We start from the raw sequence: 18,170 nt of genomic DNA, 5'->3' as shown, positions 1-18,170 counted from the left end.
TGTATGCCTGTGTGTGTGTGTGTGTGTGATGGGTGTGTATGTGTGTGTGAGCGTATGTGTGTGTGTGTGTATGCGTGTGCTTGTGTGAGTGCGTGGGCGCGCACGTGTGTGTGTGTGTGTGTGTGTGTGTGTGTGTTCGCTACTCCCAGTATCACACACCGACGACGTGAACGAGGCGAGCGGAGGGTGGAGGGTTAGTGGGGAGGGTGGGGGGGTGGGTGGTAGTAGGTGAGGAGGGGTGTGCGGGGGTGGGGGGGGGGGGGGGGCGGAGGGTGCGGAGAGCAGACGCCCGAAGGCTCTAACGCAGACCGAACCCCAAACCAAAAGCCTTCGCGCGGAGCCAATGGCGAGCGAGAACAACAGAGATGTCAGGAAGAGATACAGGCGGCCGGTTTCCTGCCGCTCCGCTTCGAGACGGGAAGTCGAGACGTCGAGGGCAGGCGTTCCGAGAGCCGGGCGGAAAATCTGGTCTGTTTACCGCCAGTCTGGGCCGGGGGTGGGGGTACATCAACAGGAAACCCCTTAGGTCATGTCAGACTCGGGTCGAGCAGCGCAATGTTATTTTAAGCCGCCGCTCGCGGGACCGTTTCACGGCGCAGGGTGGGCCGGGGAGGTCCCCGCGAAGCCTCAAAACCAATTCCACCGCGGGTCGGTGGGGGGGGGGGAGGCGCGCGCGGGGCAAAAGGCCGGTCACCCGCCTTTTCTTTTATTTCCCCCCCACCCCCCCACCGCCGCCACGACCCCTGGAGCGCAACGGTTTTAACGCTAAACCCGATCGGCGGTTCCGGTTCACGAGACCGATTTATTTGGCGCGAGAAGTGCGGCTCTGTTCCACGTTAAAATGGGTCAAACTGACAGCGCCGACGGTGGTCGAGGAAATTGGGACAAGTGTTCAAATACTTGAGCCCGGATCAGACCCCCCCCCCACCCCCCCCCCACCACCAGCAAAGGGTAAGTTGCGGAGAGAGAAAGAGAGAGAGAGAGAGAGAGAGAGAGAGAGAGAGAGAGAAAAAAAATCCTCATTAATAATAATCCTTACATTTGATATAACGCTGTATGTCTTTGCTTCACAGAATATGCTGCAAAGTGAATATTCTTATACATTATTCTATGCAGTACATTATATATTACCGTACACTGTATATTCTTATGTATTACTATATACCGTATGTTATTATATATTATTATTTTTATTATACAGTGAATGTACCATTGCTGAAAGAATATAGGTCCTGTGGCACAAATCGTCTACACCAACACTTCATGTACGTTTGGGTCTTATGGATTCGTATTCGCATCGATTCATATCTACAGACACTGACGATTCAAGAGAGACAGATCAAATCGCAGTGACCAGATCACCAGCGAAGGGGCGATTCATTGCAGTTGTTCTCCAAACCACCGAATAAACCTCCGATGCCGCAGGGAGAGAGAAGAGGAGAGGAGAGGAGACGACAATTCCCAAACGGGGTCCGGACACGCGTTTAATCAGCGAAGGCAGCGCAGGAGGTCGCTGTGTAAGACTAAATAATAGCGATCATTATGATAATAATCCTTGCGTTCGATGCAAACGCCTCGTGGCGTCTCCGAGACGTCTCGGAGCGCTCCCGGTTCTCGCTTGAAACGTTCCCTCGGGAAATTCCACCATCCTCCCTCCAACCACCCCCCCCCCGCCCCCCCCCACCCTCACCCCACCACCGCCGCCGAAAAAAGCTACAACACGCAGTCTCTTCTTCGGTGACACGTAACTTTAATCCCGACCTACGAGAGAGAGAGAGAGAGGGAGAGGGAGAGGGAGAGAGGGAGAGGGAGACAACACGTTGAAAGAAATGCAATCACTTGGCACTTCGCCTCCGAGATTCTGCTTCGGATGCGACGGATCATTAGCAATTTTCAGCGTTTGATGTAAAGGTGACGTTTTTCTTCGCCGACGTCCGATGGCACATTCAGTCGACGTCGCACAAAGGTTGGGTTCGATGCCCGAAACGTGGCCATCATTTTCCTCTTTTCCTCTTTCCCTCTGCCTTGACTTCTCCTTAACAATGCTGTAACTCCTCATCCTCGACCGCGCGGATAAAAGCGCTTCACGTCTGTAACGCCCGAGCGCAGCTTACTGGCAAAATTGTGCAGTCGAGGTGTACTTATGTGTGTTATTTTTTTAAAATCCCCGACGGAAAAATAAAGGTACGGATTTGTTTTTATGACCTGTCCTCTTGAGGATTCGACAGCGCTTCGCGAAACACTTCTGCGATTTGTTTTGGGGCCGAGAAGATAAGCCACGACTGCTCGTGGGGGTGTCGCCCACGAAACGCACAGGTCGAGAGGACATCCCAAAGCCCTTCGCGCCAATGACTGCGAAGCGGAGTGACTGCGTATTTTGTGGGTGAACGTACCACGCACGACCGTGAAACGAACGCCCGCTATTTATTTCCGGGATTGGGGTCAATCGGGACCCCAGGAGGCGCTCCCTTCTCTTTTCAAACGGCGCCCAGGGACGCCCCTAACGTCCGCATGAATACTCTCGAGCCCGAGCCGCGCGCCATTCGGACACTCCCGAGGAAATGAACGCGTCACCGACGTGCGGACGGGAAAATACACGGATAATCAACATCGCAGCGCCTGCTGGTGAGTTGAGGGTCGAGCCAAACCTCCTTCGCCCAACGCCGCGGCAGTCCAAGTGGCGTCGAGTGAAGGTGCGTCGCTTTTGAGTGGGGAATTCGAACCATTTGCCTCCGTGCGCGGCCGAGACGTCACCGCGCTCAGACATGCGAAGCTGCCGTCAGAGTGGGGGGGAACTACGCTCCGTTCGTCTTAAAACGCACGCGACCCTGACCCAGAGATCCGGCGAGATTATTTTCTCCGCCCCGGCGATTCACTTGGGAGTCACGATCACTGTAGGGTCTCAAGCAGCTGATCGCCCCTTGTTTTCGCGGCGCGGAGTTTCGCGCGCCGGACGCACAGTCACTCCGCCGTACGGCCGCGTCCCCGCGAAGCGCTTTGAGAACGTCTCGACCACGACCACGACCACGAGATGAGGCGCCGGGTCAAACGCCGGGTTATTGTCAACGAGGACGACGACGACGACGATGGTGGTTATGACGAATGTTATTCCCTCGAGAGATAGAGAGAGAGAGAGAGAGAGAGAGAGAGAGAGAGAAAGAGAGAGAGAGAGAGGCCTCAAGAGAGGCGAATCGGCTGAAACCTTCTGCCGCTCGTACCTGTTCGCTCCCTGAGCTCCTGGGGCCAGAGGTCCTCACGTGCGGCCGAGATCCGCAGAGCCAAATGAAATGGGAACTCAATCTGGTCCCTCGGGCGCTGTGCCGACTCGCAGGCAGCTTCAGACTCGCTCGCTCGCCCGCATACACGCACACACACACGCGCACACACACGCACGCACACGCGGGCGCACACGGCTCCAGCCTCCCCACGTGTGGAACTCAACACCTGCCCTCTGATTACTGTAGTTCCCTTCAAAACAGAACCCGGCTGAAACATAACCAGACCAGAAGGGATGGATTATATAACACATATAACCCGACGTTTAACGACACAGCGCCTTATCACCTCTCGATGCCCTTCGCCGCAAAGCCGTAAAGAGGCCACTGCGCGCTCTGCGGGCGAAGCGCCGCAGCCAATTGGACACGGGGCGGTGTCCCCCCCCCCCACACAGACAGCCGTGGGTTTGTGTGAGCGATTTATGGTTACTGTCTTTTCTTTGAAGAGTTTATGACGCCCGGGGAAAAGAGAACCGCCCGACAGCCGGGTTCCTGACGACTGCTGGTAAACAGAGGCGTGTGCGCGCGTTCGCGCGCGCGTGTGGGTGTGCGTGGAATCGACCCCGGGTCCTCTCGCTCGCGAGGCGAACTTCCCTAACCCCCCGAGCTACGGGGCTCGGAGCAACGTAGGACTTGAACCCCTCAACCCGGCCACCACCTTGTCCGGAGGCGGGCGGGCGGGCGGGCGAGCGGGCGAGCGAGCGAGCGAGCGCGTGACGATAATCCGAACAGCAATAATAATCATCACAATCGTAATAATTTTCGACACCGCGCCCTTTCACGTCAGGAGGAAGTCCCAAAGTGCTTCACGGGATTTTTTCTTTTTTTTTTACACACACACACACACACACACTGAGTTGCTTTGAGGGCGGACGAGACGTAAACAGAGCGCGGGGATTAAAATAAATCAAAAAGGAGACGTTGCTCACGTTCTACGCTACGCCTTCCACGTCCGGGGCGAGGGGTGGGCGGGGGAGACACAGGGGGAGAGCGACAGAGCGAGAGAGAGAGAGAGAGAGAGAGAGAAGAACTTCCTTCTCTGTTAGGATAGTGTCACAGAATCGTTCACACTCAGTCAGGCAAGACCTCGATTTAATCATAATTCTAATATTAATGAGAATAACAACCCTCTCGCGTTTGATACAGCGCCTTATCGCGTCGTCGAGACGTCTCTAAAGCCCTTCGCCCGGGGTAAAGTGTAGTGACTGTATATTCTGCGGGCGAAACGCGGCAGCCGACTGCGCAAACAGCCGTGGATTGGAGTGACCGCATTATTTGTGTGTCTGTGTGCGCGCGCGCGTGTGTGTCTGTGTGTGTGTGTGTGTGTGTGTGTGTGTGTGTGTGTGTGTGTGTGTGTGTGTGTGTGCGTGCGCGTGTGCGTGTGTGGAGTAAGGAAACTTGCCTAAGGTTTCACTCGCGTGTCCCAGTCCGGGAATCGAACCCGGATTCCTCTCGGGACGCCTGACGGGATGTCCCCAAGAGAAAGCGCCTCAGTCAACGCAAATCCCCCCCCCCCGTCCACACCCCCACATATACCCCCCATAGCCCCCCCACACACCCCCACACACACCCCCCCCACCGCGATAAGCTTCTGATTTCAAAGTACCCAACAAAGCCTCGTGACTCAGGGATGAGAGTGCTTTCCCACTGAGTCAGACCGACACACACTGCGGTCGGGAGATCTTTTTTTAAACCAGCGACACGTTACTACTACTATTATTATTATTATTATTATTATTATTATTGAGTTGGTGTCCTGACGAGAAGGGTGGGAGGGTGGGGGGGGTTGCGGTGGGGGGAGGAAGGGCCACAGTTCTGCCAAATCTACTCCCACCTAAAATATAAATATTTGACCGTTCCTACGGTCTCACGCGCGCGCGCACTCTCTCCCTTTCTCCCCCCCGGCTGGCGGCGGAACGACGCGCTCCCAGACCCTGCCTCGCCCGCCGTGAAGGCAAGTGGTTGTCTACGCCATCGTGGTGGTTTTAGTCGGGGTCCGCGTTCCGAGGAACTCACTCCCCCTCCTCTTTCGGAGCGGGGAGAGAGAGAGAGAGAGAGAGAGAGAGAAGAGGAGCTCGGAGAGGGTTTAGGATCACTTCACACACAGTGCGGGAGGACGTGGGAAACGCTGGGCACAGACACGATGGGCCGAATGGCCTCCCTTTCTGCGTATAATCCTCTGCGCGGGCAAGTGTGCGCGTGTTATGTGCTGTGCTCATTCCTAACGTTGCACCTCTACTCTACACTTTAAGGTAAACCTCTCTCTCTCTCATTCTCTCTCTCTCTCTCTCTCTCTCTCCCTCTCTCCCTATCTCTCGCTTGATGTTTCTCTCTCTCTCGCTCTTCCCGTTTCTCTCTTTCCCTCTCTCTCTCTCTCTCTCTCTCTCCTTCTCTCGCGCTCCCTCTCTCGCTTCTCACACGCGCACAGACGTCCGGTAAATAAGGATCGGAGGAGGCTTCGCGAAGACCGAAAGGCGTTTCGGAGGGGAGGAAAGACTGTGAGAGACGCGGAGAGCTCCGCCGGGCAATCGGACCCCTCCGCGGACCTCCCTCGCCGGTGAAGAAGTAAGTACGAAACCCTTTTTTTCCCCTTTTTTTGACCCTCCGCCCCTCCCCACGAGCAAAATATAATCGCTCACCTTATGCTGACGCACAGAGACGCACAGCAAACAGTTCACACAGTGAGAGAGAGAGAGAGAGAGAGAGAGCAGCTTTTTTCTGGGTGTTACCTGCACGTTACCTGTGCTTTTCCTGTTCCCCCCCCCCACACCCCCTCCTCACAGTTCCCCCCTCCACGACAACAACAACAATAACAACAACTTGGGTTTATATAGTGCCCTCCGCGCCGGACGGCGACTCTCGGAGCGCTTTACGGCAAACGGATCCCGGGACCGAGGGGTTGGTGGGGGTGGGGGTGGGGGGGGGGGGGAGAGAGGGAGGACCAAAGGCGCGGGTCGAAGAGAAAGGTCTTCAGCGGAAGAGACCTGAAAATGGGAAGGGAGGGGGCGAGACGGAGGGAGTGAGGGAGTGAGGGGGTGAGGGAGTGAGGGAGTGAGGGAGATCCAGAGGCTCGGGGAGGGGGGATGGGGGGGGGTTGGGTGGGGCAGTGGCCGAAGGCACTAAAAAAAAGAGCCTCACTGTTACTCGACCTCGAAAAGCATCGAAAAAGATCCCAAAGAAGAAAAAAAATTGTCGGTCTCTACCTTCGGACTGCGGTCCGAGTTCTCTCTCTCTCTCTCTTTCTCTCTCTCGCACTTTTTCGCGCGCTCTCTCTCTCTCCCTCTCTCTCTCCCTCTCTCTCTCCCTCTCACACGCGCTCTTTGTCTTTCTCTCTCTCTCTCTCTCCCTCTCTCTCTAACGCGCAACCGGTTTTAAAAAAAGAGAGAGAGGAAAAGTATAGGAATTGATGAAATATTAACTCTCGCCTCCTCTCGCATTCCCGCGCTCTCACCCGCTCGCTTTTTCTCTCTCTCTCTCGCTCTCTCGCTCTCTCGCTCTCTCTCTCTCTCTCTCGCTCGCTCTCGCGCGCTCGCAGCCTGTTCAAAAAAAAAAGGGGGTCAGAAGACTGTAGGAATTGATAAAATATTAACTTTCTCACTTGATTTCAGGCACAAGTTACCATCTGTTTTCTCTCTCTCTCTTTCTCTCCCTCTCTCTCTCTCTCTCTCCCTCTCTCTCTCTCTCTCTCTCTCTCGCGCTCGCAGCGTGTTTGAAAAAAAGGGGGAAGGCAAAGAGAGCGAAGGAATCGATAAAATATTAACTCTCACTGGTCTCACCCCACACGTTATCAGCAGCTTTCCCTCTTTATCTCTCTCTCTCTCGTTCTCTCTCTCTCTCTCTCTCTCTCTCTCGCTCGCTCGCTCCGTCAAGTCAGTGCCAAGTCGGGAGATTCCATCTGCTTTTTTTTCGTGTCTCTCCCCCTCTCTCTCTCTCTCTGTCTCTCTCTCTGCGTTGGAAACGAAGCGGATAGGATTCTCCGCTCTTGCGTTCTGTTTTGTGCGGGATAGAGATGAGACGTGTATCCGTGCGTGTGCGTGTGCGTGTGCGTGTGCGCGCGCGGGGGGCTGGCGGTTGGGGAGAGGGGGGGTGTGGGGGAGAGAGAGGGGACGAGGGGTGAATTTCAGAAACTTTGCAGACGTACCGCGGCTCTGTGTGTGATCGGGTTTGATGATGCCCTTCGGTTGCCGCGTTCTGCTCTGTTCTGCACTGTACTGTACTGTACTGTACTGTACGACAGTCAGTGACTGGGATCGATACCTCAGCAATGCCGGAGGTCAGCGAATTACTGTGTGGTCAGAGTGCAGAGGACATCATGACCTATATGTGGCACTTACACACACATGTACACACACACACACATGTACACACACACACACACATATACACACACACACACACATATACACACACACATACACACACATACACACACATATACACACACACACACATATACACACACACATACACACACATATACACACATACACACATATACACACACACACACATATACACACACATATATACACACACACACATATACACACACATACACACACATACACACACATATACACACACATATACACACACACACATATACACACACACATCTAAACACACACATACACAACACACACACACACACACATATAAACACACATGTACACACATACACACATAACATATAAACACACACATATACACACACACACATCACAACAATAATAATCCCTGCAATTGATCAGCGCTGTGATCCCGTCGTCGAGACGTCTCAAAGCGCTTCACCGGATACACTGCAAAGTGAAGTGACTGCGTGTTTTGTGGGCGCAACGCGGCAGCCGATTGCGCCCCCGGCGACGTCCCCACAAACAGCCGTGGGCCGAGCGATCAAATCTCTATTCATTTTGAAGGGGTTATCACCCCCGGGAAAAGCGATCCGCCGATCGACTGACAGCCGGGTTCCTATTTACTGCCGTTTACTGCGCACGCGTGTGCGTGTGCGTGTGCGCGTGTGGAGTAAGGAAACTAACCGAAGATTTCGCCCGAGGTCGGTCGGGGAAATCGAACCCGGGACCTCTCGCTTTCGAGACGAGTGCTCTAACCGCAACGCTACGCGACCACCACCCCCCCCACCCCCCACCCCCCTCCCACCCCACTATTCCAGGACCAGCTGATGGCTGAGAGCCGCCACCACCCCCCCCACCCCCCACCCCCCTCCCACCCCACTATTCCAAGGACCAGCTGATGGCTGAGAGCCGTGACTTGGTCACGTCTTTGCTCCCGTGTGAGGTCAGAGCGAAAAAACGTGACTTATTTGTTCTCGAAACTTGTCACAAGGCGGTAAGCGTTCGACAGCAGCGCTCTGTCAAGCGCTCCGCACGACAACAACAACGTACAATAGCATTTATACATATTATACGAACGCACACACACACACATATAAATATACATATATATACACATACACATACACACACACACACACACACACACACGTATATACAGTGTCCTTCGCACTGGGCAGTGTTTCAGAGCTCTTCACAATACTAATCCTTAATAATCCCTTCTGTTTGACCCAATGCCTTATCTCAAACAGCCGTGGGAGTGAGCGACTGATTTTATTCGGGGGTATTGCTGGCGGTGCGGGGGGGGGCGATGGGGGGGGTGCGGGGGAGAGAGAGAGAGAGAGAGAGAGAGAGCGCAATAGAGCCGGGCTGACGCCCCGGTATGTTAGAGCGCAGAGCTCCTTCCTGCCGTTGAAGTCCCGGAGCGAAACGGTTCAAAAAGCAAAGGGATAAAGGTTGGATAAATATTTCAAGAGCTGCCGGCGAAAAGGGCAGAGGGAGGAGGCAACATAAAAGGATATGGATGGGGGGGGCGGGGGGAGAGCGCGGGAGGGGGAGAAGGGGGGGAGAGAGAGGGTGATTGAACGGGACCGGAGACCTCCGCCCGCGAGGCACGCGGTCGCTCCGCCTTACAGCGAGAACCGCGAGGCGCCTCGAGACGTCGCGAAGGCGCGGGGAGGCGTCACGCCCGATGCAGGCGTTTGTCATGGATCTTAATTCTTGTTTCGACGTCGACGGCGTGGCTCCGCGCACGGTCGCCCCCACCTTGCAGTGAAGCCCCCGCGAAGCGCTCCGGGACGCCCTCGCGGGCTGCGGCGAGCAAACGTCGGCGCCGCTACTTTCTCCTTTACTTCCCGACGTCTTGTCAGGGAGTCGGGGAAACGAGGGCCGAGGGATAAAATGCTGCACTTAAATAAGATGATGAATAATAGACCAGGAGCGTTAATGTATAATTTATCGCCTCCTTTCTCTCTCTCTGTCTCTCTCTCTCTCTCTCTCTCTCTCTCTCGCTCGCTGTGCTAAATTTGGGCAGGGATTTAAAGTACCCTCTCTCTCTCTCTCTCTCTCTCTCTCTCTCCCGCACTCTCTCTCTCTCTCTCAGCGCTCCTGTCATTTCTGCTCCGGATTCGGAGACGCGGACGTAAGCCTTTCGAATCCGGTCCAAAGCAGGAACGATGGCTGATAAAATACGTTCCTCGCTCCTGAAAAAGCACAGCCAATCCGACCTCGTGAGCAGACTGAAGAGCAGGAAGGTTCTCGGAGTTGGGGGGGAAGACGACGAGGGAGAGGTCCACAGATCAAAGGTAAAGCCCGGCTTGAAAGGTTTGTGTGTCATCAGAATAATAATAATAATAATAACAACAATAATAATCCTCTACATCCGACACAGCGCCTCGTCGGCCCCTTCGGGACGTCTCAAAGCGCTTCGCAGGACACACCGTAAAGGGTAGTGGCTGTATACCCTGTGCCCAGTCGCGTCCCCGCAAACCGCCGTGGGTCGAAGCGAGCGACCGATTTATTATTTTTTCGTGCGCTAGGAACAGGAGGAGGCCATTCAGCCCCGGGAGCCTGTTCCGCCCGCTCTATTCGATCGTGCGGCTCAGTGGTTAGAGCGCTCGCCTCGCAAGCGAGACGCCCGGGTTCAGTTCCCGGCAGAGGGCGAAACCTTGGCCAAGTTTCCTCACTCCACACGTCTGACAAGAATCCAATCACCCAAACGCAAAACGATAATAAATCGGTCATTTCCGACCCAATTTCACGGCTGTTTGTGGCGGACGCCGCTGTGCGCGATCGGCCGCCGCGCTTGGCCCGCGAACGCGCGGCCGATTCGCTCTGCGGTCTGTTCTGCGAAGCGCTTTGAGACGTCGCGAAGTCGTGAAAAGCGACGTATCCAGTGCGAGGATTGTTATTCTTATTGTTATGTATCGAGGCTGATGTTCCACTGCGCGTGTGCACACGCGCGTGTGTGCGCGTGTGCGCGTGTGTGTGCGTGTGTGTGCGTGTGTATGTGTGCGTGTGCGTGTGTGTGCGGGTGTTTGCATATCTTTGCGTGGGTGCGACTGTGTGTGTGTGTGTGTGTGTGTGTGTGGATAATCCTGTGATGTTCGCATGCGTGTGTGCCCGTGTGTGTCTGCGTGCGCGCGTACACTTGTGTATGTATTCATGCATCACTGTGTGGGTGTGTGTGGGTGTGTGTATGTGCCTACAGACATGTGCATCGCTCTCTCTCTCTCTCTCTCTCTCTCTCCCTCCCTCGCTGGTAGGTGTCTGCTAACACCTGCAGCTTCTCACTGACAGATGCTCTGCGATAACTTCACGCCCCCAAGAATTCCCGAGAAACTAATCTCAATATCAAACAGATAATAATAAATATTAATAACAATCCTCGCGTTTGATACAGCGCTTTTCACGGCTTCTCGACGCCTCGAAGCGCTTCGCGGAATAGACCGTAAAGTGAGTTCGACCGTATAAAAACGGCAGCCGATTGCGCGCAGCGGCGTCTGTCCCACAAACAGCCGTGGATTGAAAATAATAATAATAATAATAATAATCCTTGCATTTGATATAGCGCTTTTCCCGTCGGGAGGACGTCCCAAAGCGCTTCACAGAACACACTGTAAAGTGAATTGACTGTATATTTGTGGGCGAACGCGGCAGCCAATTGCGCACAGCAATGTCCCACAAACAGTCGTAGATTGAAAATGACCAATTTATTATTGTTTTTGGTTTTGGAGGGATTATTATTAGGCTCTGTGTGGAGTAAGGAAACTTGGCCCAAGGTTTCGCCCTCTGCCGCGAGTCGAACCCGGGTCCTCTCACTCGTTCGCGGGGCGAGCGCTCGAACCGCTGAGCCTCACGACTCCAAAACGCTTATCAAACCTGTCCACGCGAGCGTCAGAGACCGAGGCGGACACTCAAGGCTGATCCGCGCGCGCGTGCCGTCGGACACCATTCCTGAGACGCGATGAGAGAGAGAGAGAGAGAGAGAGAGAGAGAGAGAGAGAGCAACCCCCCCCCCCCCCCCACCCCCCGTGGGAGTCCCGTAGCTCAGTGGTCAGAGCCCTCGCGAGAGGAACCGGGTTCGATTCCCGGGTGGGACAGGTCGAAACCTTAGGCAAGTTTCCTTACTCCAGACACACATGCACGCACGCGCACACACATACACTCACACACACGTGCACACACGCACACACGCGCACACACACGCGCGCACACACGCACGCCTCTGTCTAACCAGCAGTAAATATGAACCTATTTGCTGGTCGATTGGCGGGTTTGTGTGACGCTGCTTTGCACAATTATCCCCCACCCACACACCCCCCCCCCCGCCCCCCGCCCCCGCCGCAAAATACGCAGTCAATCGCCTTTACAGCGCCTCGAGACGCCTCGGGCGACACGATAAGACGCCGCATCAACGGCAGGTGTTACTGTCACTACACACGGTTCAGACGGTCGCAGAAGCCTCCGCCGGGCAGAAGGGGCTGAGGGGACGGGCGGACTGGGTGGGAGCGACGAGCGGCGAGACGGCCGCGCTGACGGCCGCACGGAATCCGACCTGCGACGCGCACAGTCACTGCGCTTGACAATAACGACGACAACGACGACGACGACGACGACGACGACAACAACGTCGCGGGGGAGATTCCCAGAGAGCGCTCGACGGTGCCGGTGGTGGGGGGTGGGGGGAGCACGACACAAAGCCGTGGGGAGATAAAGCCCCACGAAGGGCTTTGGGACGTCCTTCCATCGCGAATCGGGGATATCTAACACGAAGTTATGGTCATCATCTCCGCTCTCTCTCTCTCTCTCTCTCTCTCTCCCGTAGATCAGCCAAGTGCTGGGCAATGAATTGAAGTTCACCCTCTATGAGCCATTTGGTCTCAGGTAAGTCGACCAAGAGCAGAGATATTGCAGCTCATCGTGTCTGTGGGCTGGGGCTCGCTCCCCCAACTGGAGCTCTCTTACTCTAACCCCCATTCCCTGCTCTCTCTCTCTCCATCGGGTCTGTGGGCTGGGGCTCTCGCTCCCCCAACTGGAGCTCTCTTACTCTAACCCCCATTCCCTGCTCTCTCTCTCTCTCTCTCTCTCTCTCTCTCTCTCTCTCTCTCGCCCCCCATCGTGTCTGTGGGTCGGGGCTCGCTCCCCCAACTGGAGCTCTCTACCCCAACCCCCATTCCCTGCTCTCTCTCTCTCTCTCTCGCCCCCCCATCGTGTCTGTGGGCTGGGGCTCGCTCCCCCAACTGGAGCTCTCTACTCTAACCCCCATTCCCTGCACTCTCTCTCTCTCTCTCTCTCTCTCTCGCCCCATCGTGTCTGTGGGCTGGGGCTCGCTCCCCCAACTGGAGCTCTCTACTCTAACCCCCTTTCCCTGCACTCTCTCTCTCTCTCTCTCTCTCTCTCTCTCTCTCTCTCTCTCTCGACCCCCATCGTGTCTGTGGGCTGGGGCTTGCTCCCCCAACTGGAGCTCTCTACCCCAACCCCCATTCCCTGCTCTCTCTCTCTCCATCGTGTCTGTGCCGGGGGCTCTCTCTCTCTCTCTCCCGCCCCCCATCGCGTCTGTGCCGGGGGTTCGCTCCCCTACACTAAACCCCTTTACACTTTCGCCCACAATCACACAGTCAACGCTCTTCACAGTACAGTCGGTGAAGCGCTTTGAGGCGTCACAATGACAAACTCCGGCGCTGCATCAATTGCCAGAATTATTAGGGTCATTATTAGGATTATTCCCCCGCCCTTTCCCCCATTCGTGCCTGTGCTGGTGTTCGCTCCTTCCCTGGAGCTCTCTCCTCTTTTTTTATTTCCTCCCTTGCGATTTTCCCACACGCCTTAATGACTTACTGCACTGCTTCAATTTAATGGGTTTAATTCAATTTAACCGGTAAAGTAAACGCTGAAGCGACGGCCGCGACGGCTTTGCAGTAAAATTAATCTGAAAACCCTCCTCTCTCTCTCTCGCTCTCTCTCTCTCTCGCTCTCTCTCTCTCTCTCTCTCTCTCGCGCTCTCTCTCGCTCTGTATTAAAAACATCTCACGAGCTTCCCCTTTTTTTTGTTCTTCTGCAAATTACGCCCTTCCTGTGGTTGAATCACTTCTTCACTCAGAATATCTTATATTAAACATTACAAGTGTTCCGGACGAGAGCAATGACTTGTATTTATATATATATATCTTATATATAAATAGAGAGAGAGCGTAGCGACAAGCGAGAGGACTCGGATTCGAGTCCCGGGCAGGGGGGGGGTGCGAAACCTTCGGCAGGTTTCCCTTACTCCACGCGCCCGCCTCTGGTTGTTAGTCGATCGGCCGATCGCTTTCCGAGGGTAATAATCCCTTCAAGAAGCCCAAAAAAAGAGAGAAATGGCAATTTGCTCGCTTCGACCCCGCGGCTGCTGGTGGTGGGGGGGGGGGGGGGGGGGGGGACGCCGCTGCGCGCAATTGGGCCGCTGCGCTTCGCCCGCACAAACGCGCGGTAGATTTGGCTTTGAGGTGTGTTATCTGCGAAGCGCTTTGCGGGGTCTCAGCGACGCGAGGATTATTATGTCGTTGTCGTTGTTGTTGTTGTGGTTGGCAGGTGCTGGCAGCTGGTGTCTGCTGTGCTGTTCACCCTCACCGGGATTCTGGTCAGTGTATAGCGCCGCGCTCGTTCGCGCTCAAGTTAGACGGAGCTCAGGAGGGCGGGAGCGAGAGGACCCGGGTTCGATTCCCGGGGGCGGCGCGAAACCCGGGGCAAGTTTCCTTACCGGCGCCACCGGTCACCCGGCGGTAACGTAGGAACCCGGTTTGTTAGTCGATTGGGGGTATCGCTTTGCCCGGCGGGTAATAATCCCCTCCAAACAGAACAAACGGTCGCTCAACGACCCACGGCTGCCCGCGGGCACGTCGCTGGGCGCAAATGGCTGCCGCGCTTCGCCCAACGAAACATACGGTCGATTGACTTTGCGTCTCGAAGCCGTGACAAGCAGCTGCGTCAAAGGCCGGGGTTGTTATTACTAATGCTGTATTATTACTATCCTATGGCCGTATCGTTATTGGGGAGTAGGGGGGAGGAGATCGGACGGTTGAGGTGGGGGTGGGGGCGTGAGGAGAGGAGGTTGGGGAGCGCGAGGGGCTCGGCTCAGGAGGTGTCAACGGCCTTCGCTCTCTTGCTGTTACAGGCCCTGACCTTCCCCGGGACGCTGCGGGGATGGTTGTATCAGGAGGAATCCGTGCAGTCGTGCCAGACACCGCTCAGGCTGTACGGGGGAGCGCTCCTCAGTACGTTGGTCCTCGTCTTCATCTTCCCCCTCGGTCTGCCCGCACACACCGAGCGGCACAGTGATGGTGCACACAGGGGGGGGGGGGGGGGGAGGTGATGGTGGGTGGGAGGGTAAAGGACAGAAGGTGACCAAAGGCAGGGTCGAAAAGGAAGGTCTTCAGAAGGGCCTTGAACAACAAGAACGACAACAAGTTATTTACACGGCGCCCTTTCACGTCGGGAGGACTTCCAAAGGCCCGGGACAGTCAAGGGATTTGGACCCGAGCTGGAGGGTTGGGATCAGGAGGAGGGTGGAGGGCCAGGGAGGGTGGGGGGTAAGAGGGTTAAGGCGAAGGAGCGGTTGGTCGAAGGGGAAGGGTCTCGAGACGGGCCTTGAAGGAGGCGAAGGAAGGAGGGAGGGAGGCGGAGGGACTATGGGATGGAGTTCCAAAGGGTGGGGGGAGGGTGGGGGGGGGCTGAGAGGCTGAAGGCCCGACCACCAATGGCTTTGCCCTCTGTTTCTTTGCTTTCCCAGGTATCGGCCTTATCCTCATCAACTCCTTTTACACTTCGGAGAAGGTCATCATCCGTTGGAGCCTTCAGGTTGAGGCGTTTTCTGCCACAGTGCAGTGTGTAGGTGTGTACCTCCGCAGCCACTTGTCCGTTGGTCGTATTAATACGAATAATAATAATCCTTGCACTTGAGACAGGGCGTTTCCACGTCGTCGAGACGGTCCAAAGCGCTCCACGGAATATAGCAACAACAATATAAATGATAACGTGCCTCGTCCGCGCTATACGTTGTTGATTTAACGCCATATCACGTCGTCGAGACGTCTCAAACCACTTCAGCGGATACGCCGTAAAGTGGATCGACTGCGTAGTTGGTGACCAAATTATTATTATTCATTACAATTTATTTTTGAAGAGATTACTACCCTCCACCACCCCCAACCCCCCCCCCCCCCACCAGTTGAATTAATAACCCGGGGTCCTACTTACTGGGTAAACAGAGGCGCGCGCGCGCGTGTGTGTGTGTGTGGAGTAAGGAAAATTGCCCGAGGTTTCACCCAGTCCCGTCCAGGAATCGAACCCGGGTCCTCTCGAGCGCTCTAACCACTACGCGGCGGGGATTCCGTTGGGGGTCCCGTCGCTGAGTGTCGTCTTCTCTGGTTGACCCTCGCAGCGAGTCTGGTGGGAATGATGGAGCGGGGCTCGTTTCCCCTGGAGGCCGCCGTCGTGCTTGCGTGCCAGGGTCTGATTCCGATCATTTCCGCCCTCTACTGCTTCCAACTGGGACGGAGGCCGAAGAAAATCTGAGCGGAAGCCGGACGAGCGAGAGAAGGTGGACGCGAGGAGCCTGCACTTCAATAAACCTCGCGTCGGAGTGAGTTGGCGGCAGGTTTTATAGGGGAGAGGTCGAAGAGCGGCAGATACATTCAAGACCAAACCTGCGCCAACACTTAGGGTTAACTTTTAGCGAAACAATATCTTTGGGGCCGACAGTATTGGGGTCATTTGAGACGCCACATAGAGTAAGCGCTTGGAGGAACCGGGCAACTCGGGATCGAAGGTCCCCGAAGCTTTCCACTCCGTTGTAGACTAATCGGTACAGAATTCATGGCTATCAACACCTCCCGTCACTGTCACGTGCCTTTGCCACGGTTGACAGGAGGCGAAGCTGATGGACCTCTGTCTTTTTTTTTTTCTTTTCGGCACCTAATCCCTTACGTTCCTCCGTACACCGCACTCCGAAACTCTGGAGCGCTCTCCCCCTTGTCCCGCCACCGTGGGACTCTACCTCGCGCGAGGGTCGTTCTATAAATTCGAGTCGTTGTCACGCGCTCCCCTGCGCCTCGAGCAGTCAGCGACAACACCCGCGCACGCGCACGCGCACGCACGCACACGCGGACGGAGCCGTGAGGTGCTACGTTGTTCGCAGGACCAATTAATTGGGCACTGAGGGCTTAATTATTCACCCGGAACGGTCGACGTGCGCGTTACAACCGGCGCCGTCTTGCGGTTTCATATTTGACGGAGGGGGTTACGGAGGGCGCGGGTGAGAAAGATGAAGCGGGGGGGGGGGGTTGTTTTTTTGCCCGCCAAACACCAAACACAAGTCAACGACGCTCTCTGACGCCGTTTGACACCATTTGGGCGCAAGAAATAAAACAACGCACGCTATTTTTTTGTTGCTTTTGATCAGTCGGGCGTCTGAGGCTCACGCGCACACACACGAGCGCACACGCGCGCACGCACACACGTGGAAACCCATCGCCGTGGCTTAGGAGTTTCCAAACCGGGCTGAGCTTTCCAGGAGTCCCACCTACACGCTCTCTCTCTCTCTCTCTCTCTCTCTCCGGAGGGACGCAACCTGCTTACCTAATTCCGGAGAGCATTGGGCGCAGGTTGGCGAGAGCCGACGCTTGGGTGGGGGTGGGGGGTGGGGTAGGCTTTCCTCGTGCTTGTCCAGCCGTGGCCGCCCAACCCGGTAGACGACCCACACGCCGGGAAAGGGGACCGTGTGCGGCGTTCCGTCTACTTTGTGCCGTCGCCACCGCCGGAGGGTGGCGATACCAGTTATCTCCCCGGCGTTTAAATTAAGTTCTGCACAGATTTCATCGAAGTCCGCCCGCGGGTTACGCTCGTTTGACGCCCCCCCCCCCCCCCCACCCCGTTCCGCCGAAAGAACGCGAAACGAATAGGAAAATAAACGAATGGCCCTCACCGATCGCAACCGACTGTCTTCTCTTCTGTCCTCGGTCGCGCGCGAGAGAGAGAGAGAGAGAGAGAGAGAGAGAGGGAGAGAGAGAGAATGCCATCGAGTCGAAGGGTTCAATAGGATTTAATTCACCTCAAGTCAGGCTTGTATTTCGCGAGCGGTCCACGGTCAGCGTCTGGCAACCATCTGGTTACACGCTGTCTATCGATCTCGGTATCTGCGTCCGTGTTATTCCCGTTACGGTGTGGTTAGAGCACTCGCTCTCGCAAGAGGGAGGACCCGGGTTTTGATTCCCGGACAGGTCGGGGGGAAACTTTACGCGGGTTTCCTTACTCCACGCTCACGCTCACGCGCTTCTGTTTGCCCGGGAACCCCGGTTGTTAGTCGATTGGCAGATCGCTTTCAGGGAGTAATAATGCCTTCCAAAAAGGCATTATTACTCCCTGAAAGGGCTGGGTGGGGGGGTGGGGGGGGGGGGAACGCTGGCGTGCGCAATTGTCCGCCGGGTTTCGCCCTGAGAGATCCAGTTCAATTCGCTGCACCGTGTATCCCGTGGCAGGGCTTTGAGGCGTCTGGAAGAAGTGACGA

The 18,170-nt window shown here is 55.7% G+C and overlaps 1 protein-coding gene across 1 annotated transcript; it reads left to right on the top strand.

Moving 5' to 3' along the window:
• Positions 1-3,764: 3,764 nt before the first annotated feature.
• LOC103173479 (tumor protein p53-inducible protein 11-like) lies at positions 3,765-17,044 on the top strand. Its single transcript, XM_042345147.1, has 8 exons — positions 3,765-3,780; positions 5,704-5,840; positions 9,729-9,930; positions 12,453-12,511; positions 14,198-14,246; positions 14,781-14,880; positions 15,396-15,497; positions 16,047-17,044. Exons 3-8 carry the CDS (start codon positions 9,802-9,804, stop codon positions 16,178-16,180), a joined length of 573 nt encoding a protein of 190 aa, XP_042201081.1. The 5' UTR covers positions 3,765-3,780; positions 5,704-5,840; positions 9,729-9,801; the 3' UTR covers positions 16,181-17,044.
• Positions 17,045-18,170: the final 1,126 nt, after the last annotated feature.

This window comes from Callorhinchus milii, unplaced genomic scaffold (assembly GCF_018977255.1).
Source record: "Callorhinchus milii isolate IMCB2004 unplaced genomic scaffold, IMCB_Cmil_1.0 Scaffold31, whole genome shotgun sequence".
NCBI classification, from domain to species: Eukaryota; Metazoa; Chordata; class Chondrichthyes; order Chimaeriformes; family Callorhinchidae; genus Callorhinchus; species Callorhinchus milii.
This window is presented reverse-complemented; position numbering and strand designations above follow the sequence as displayed.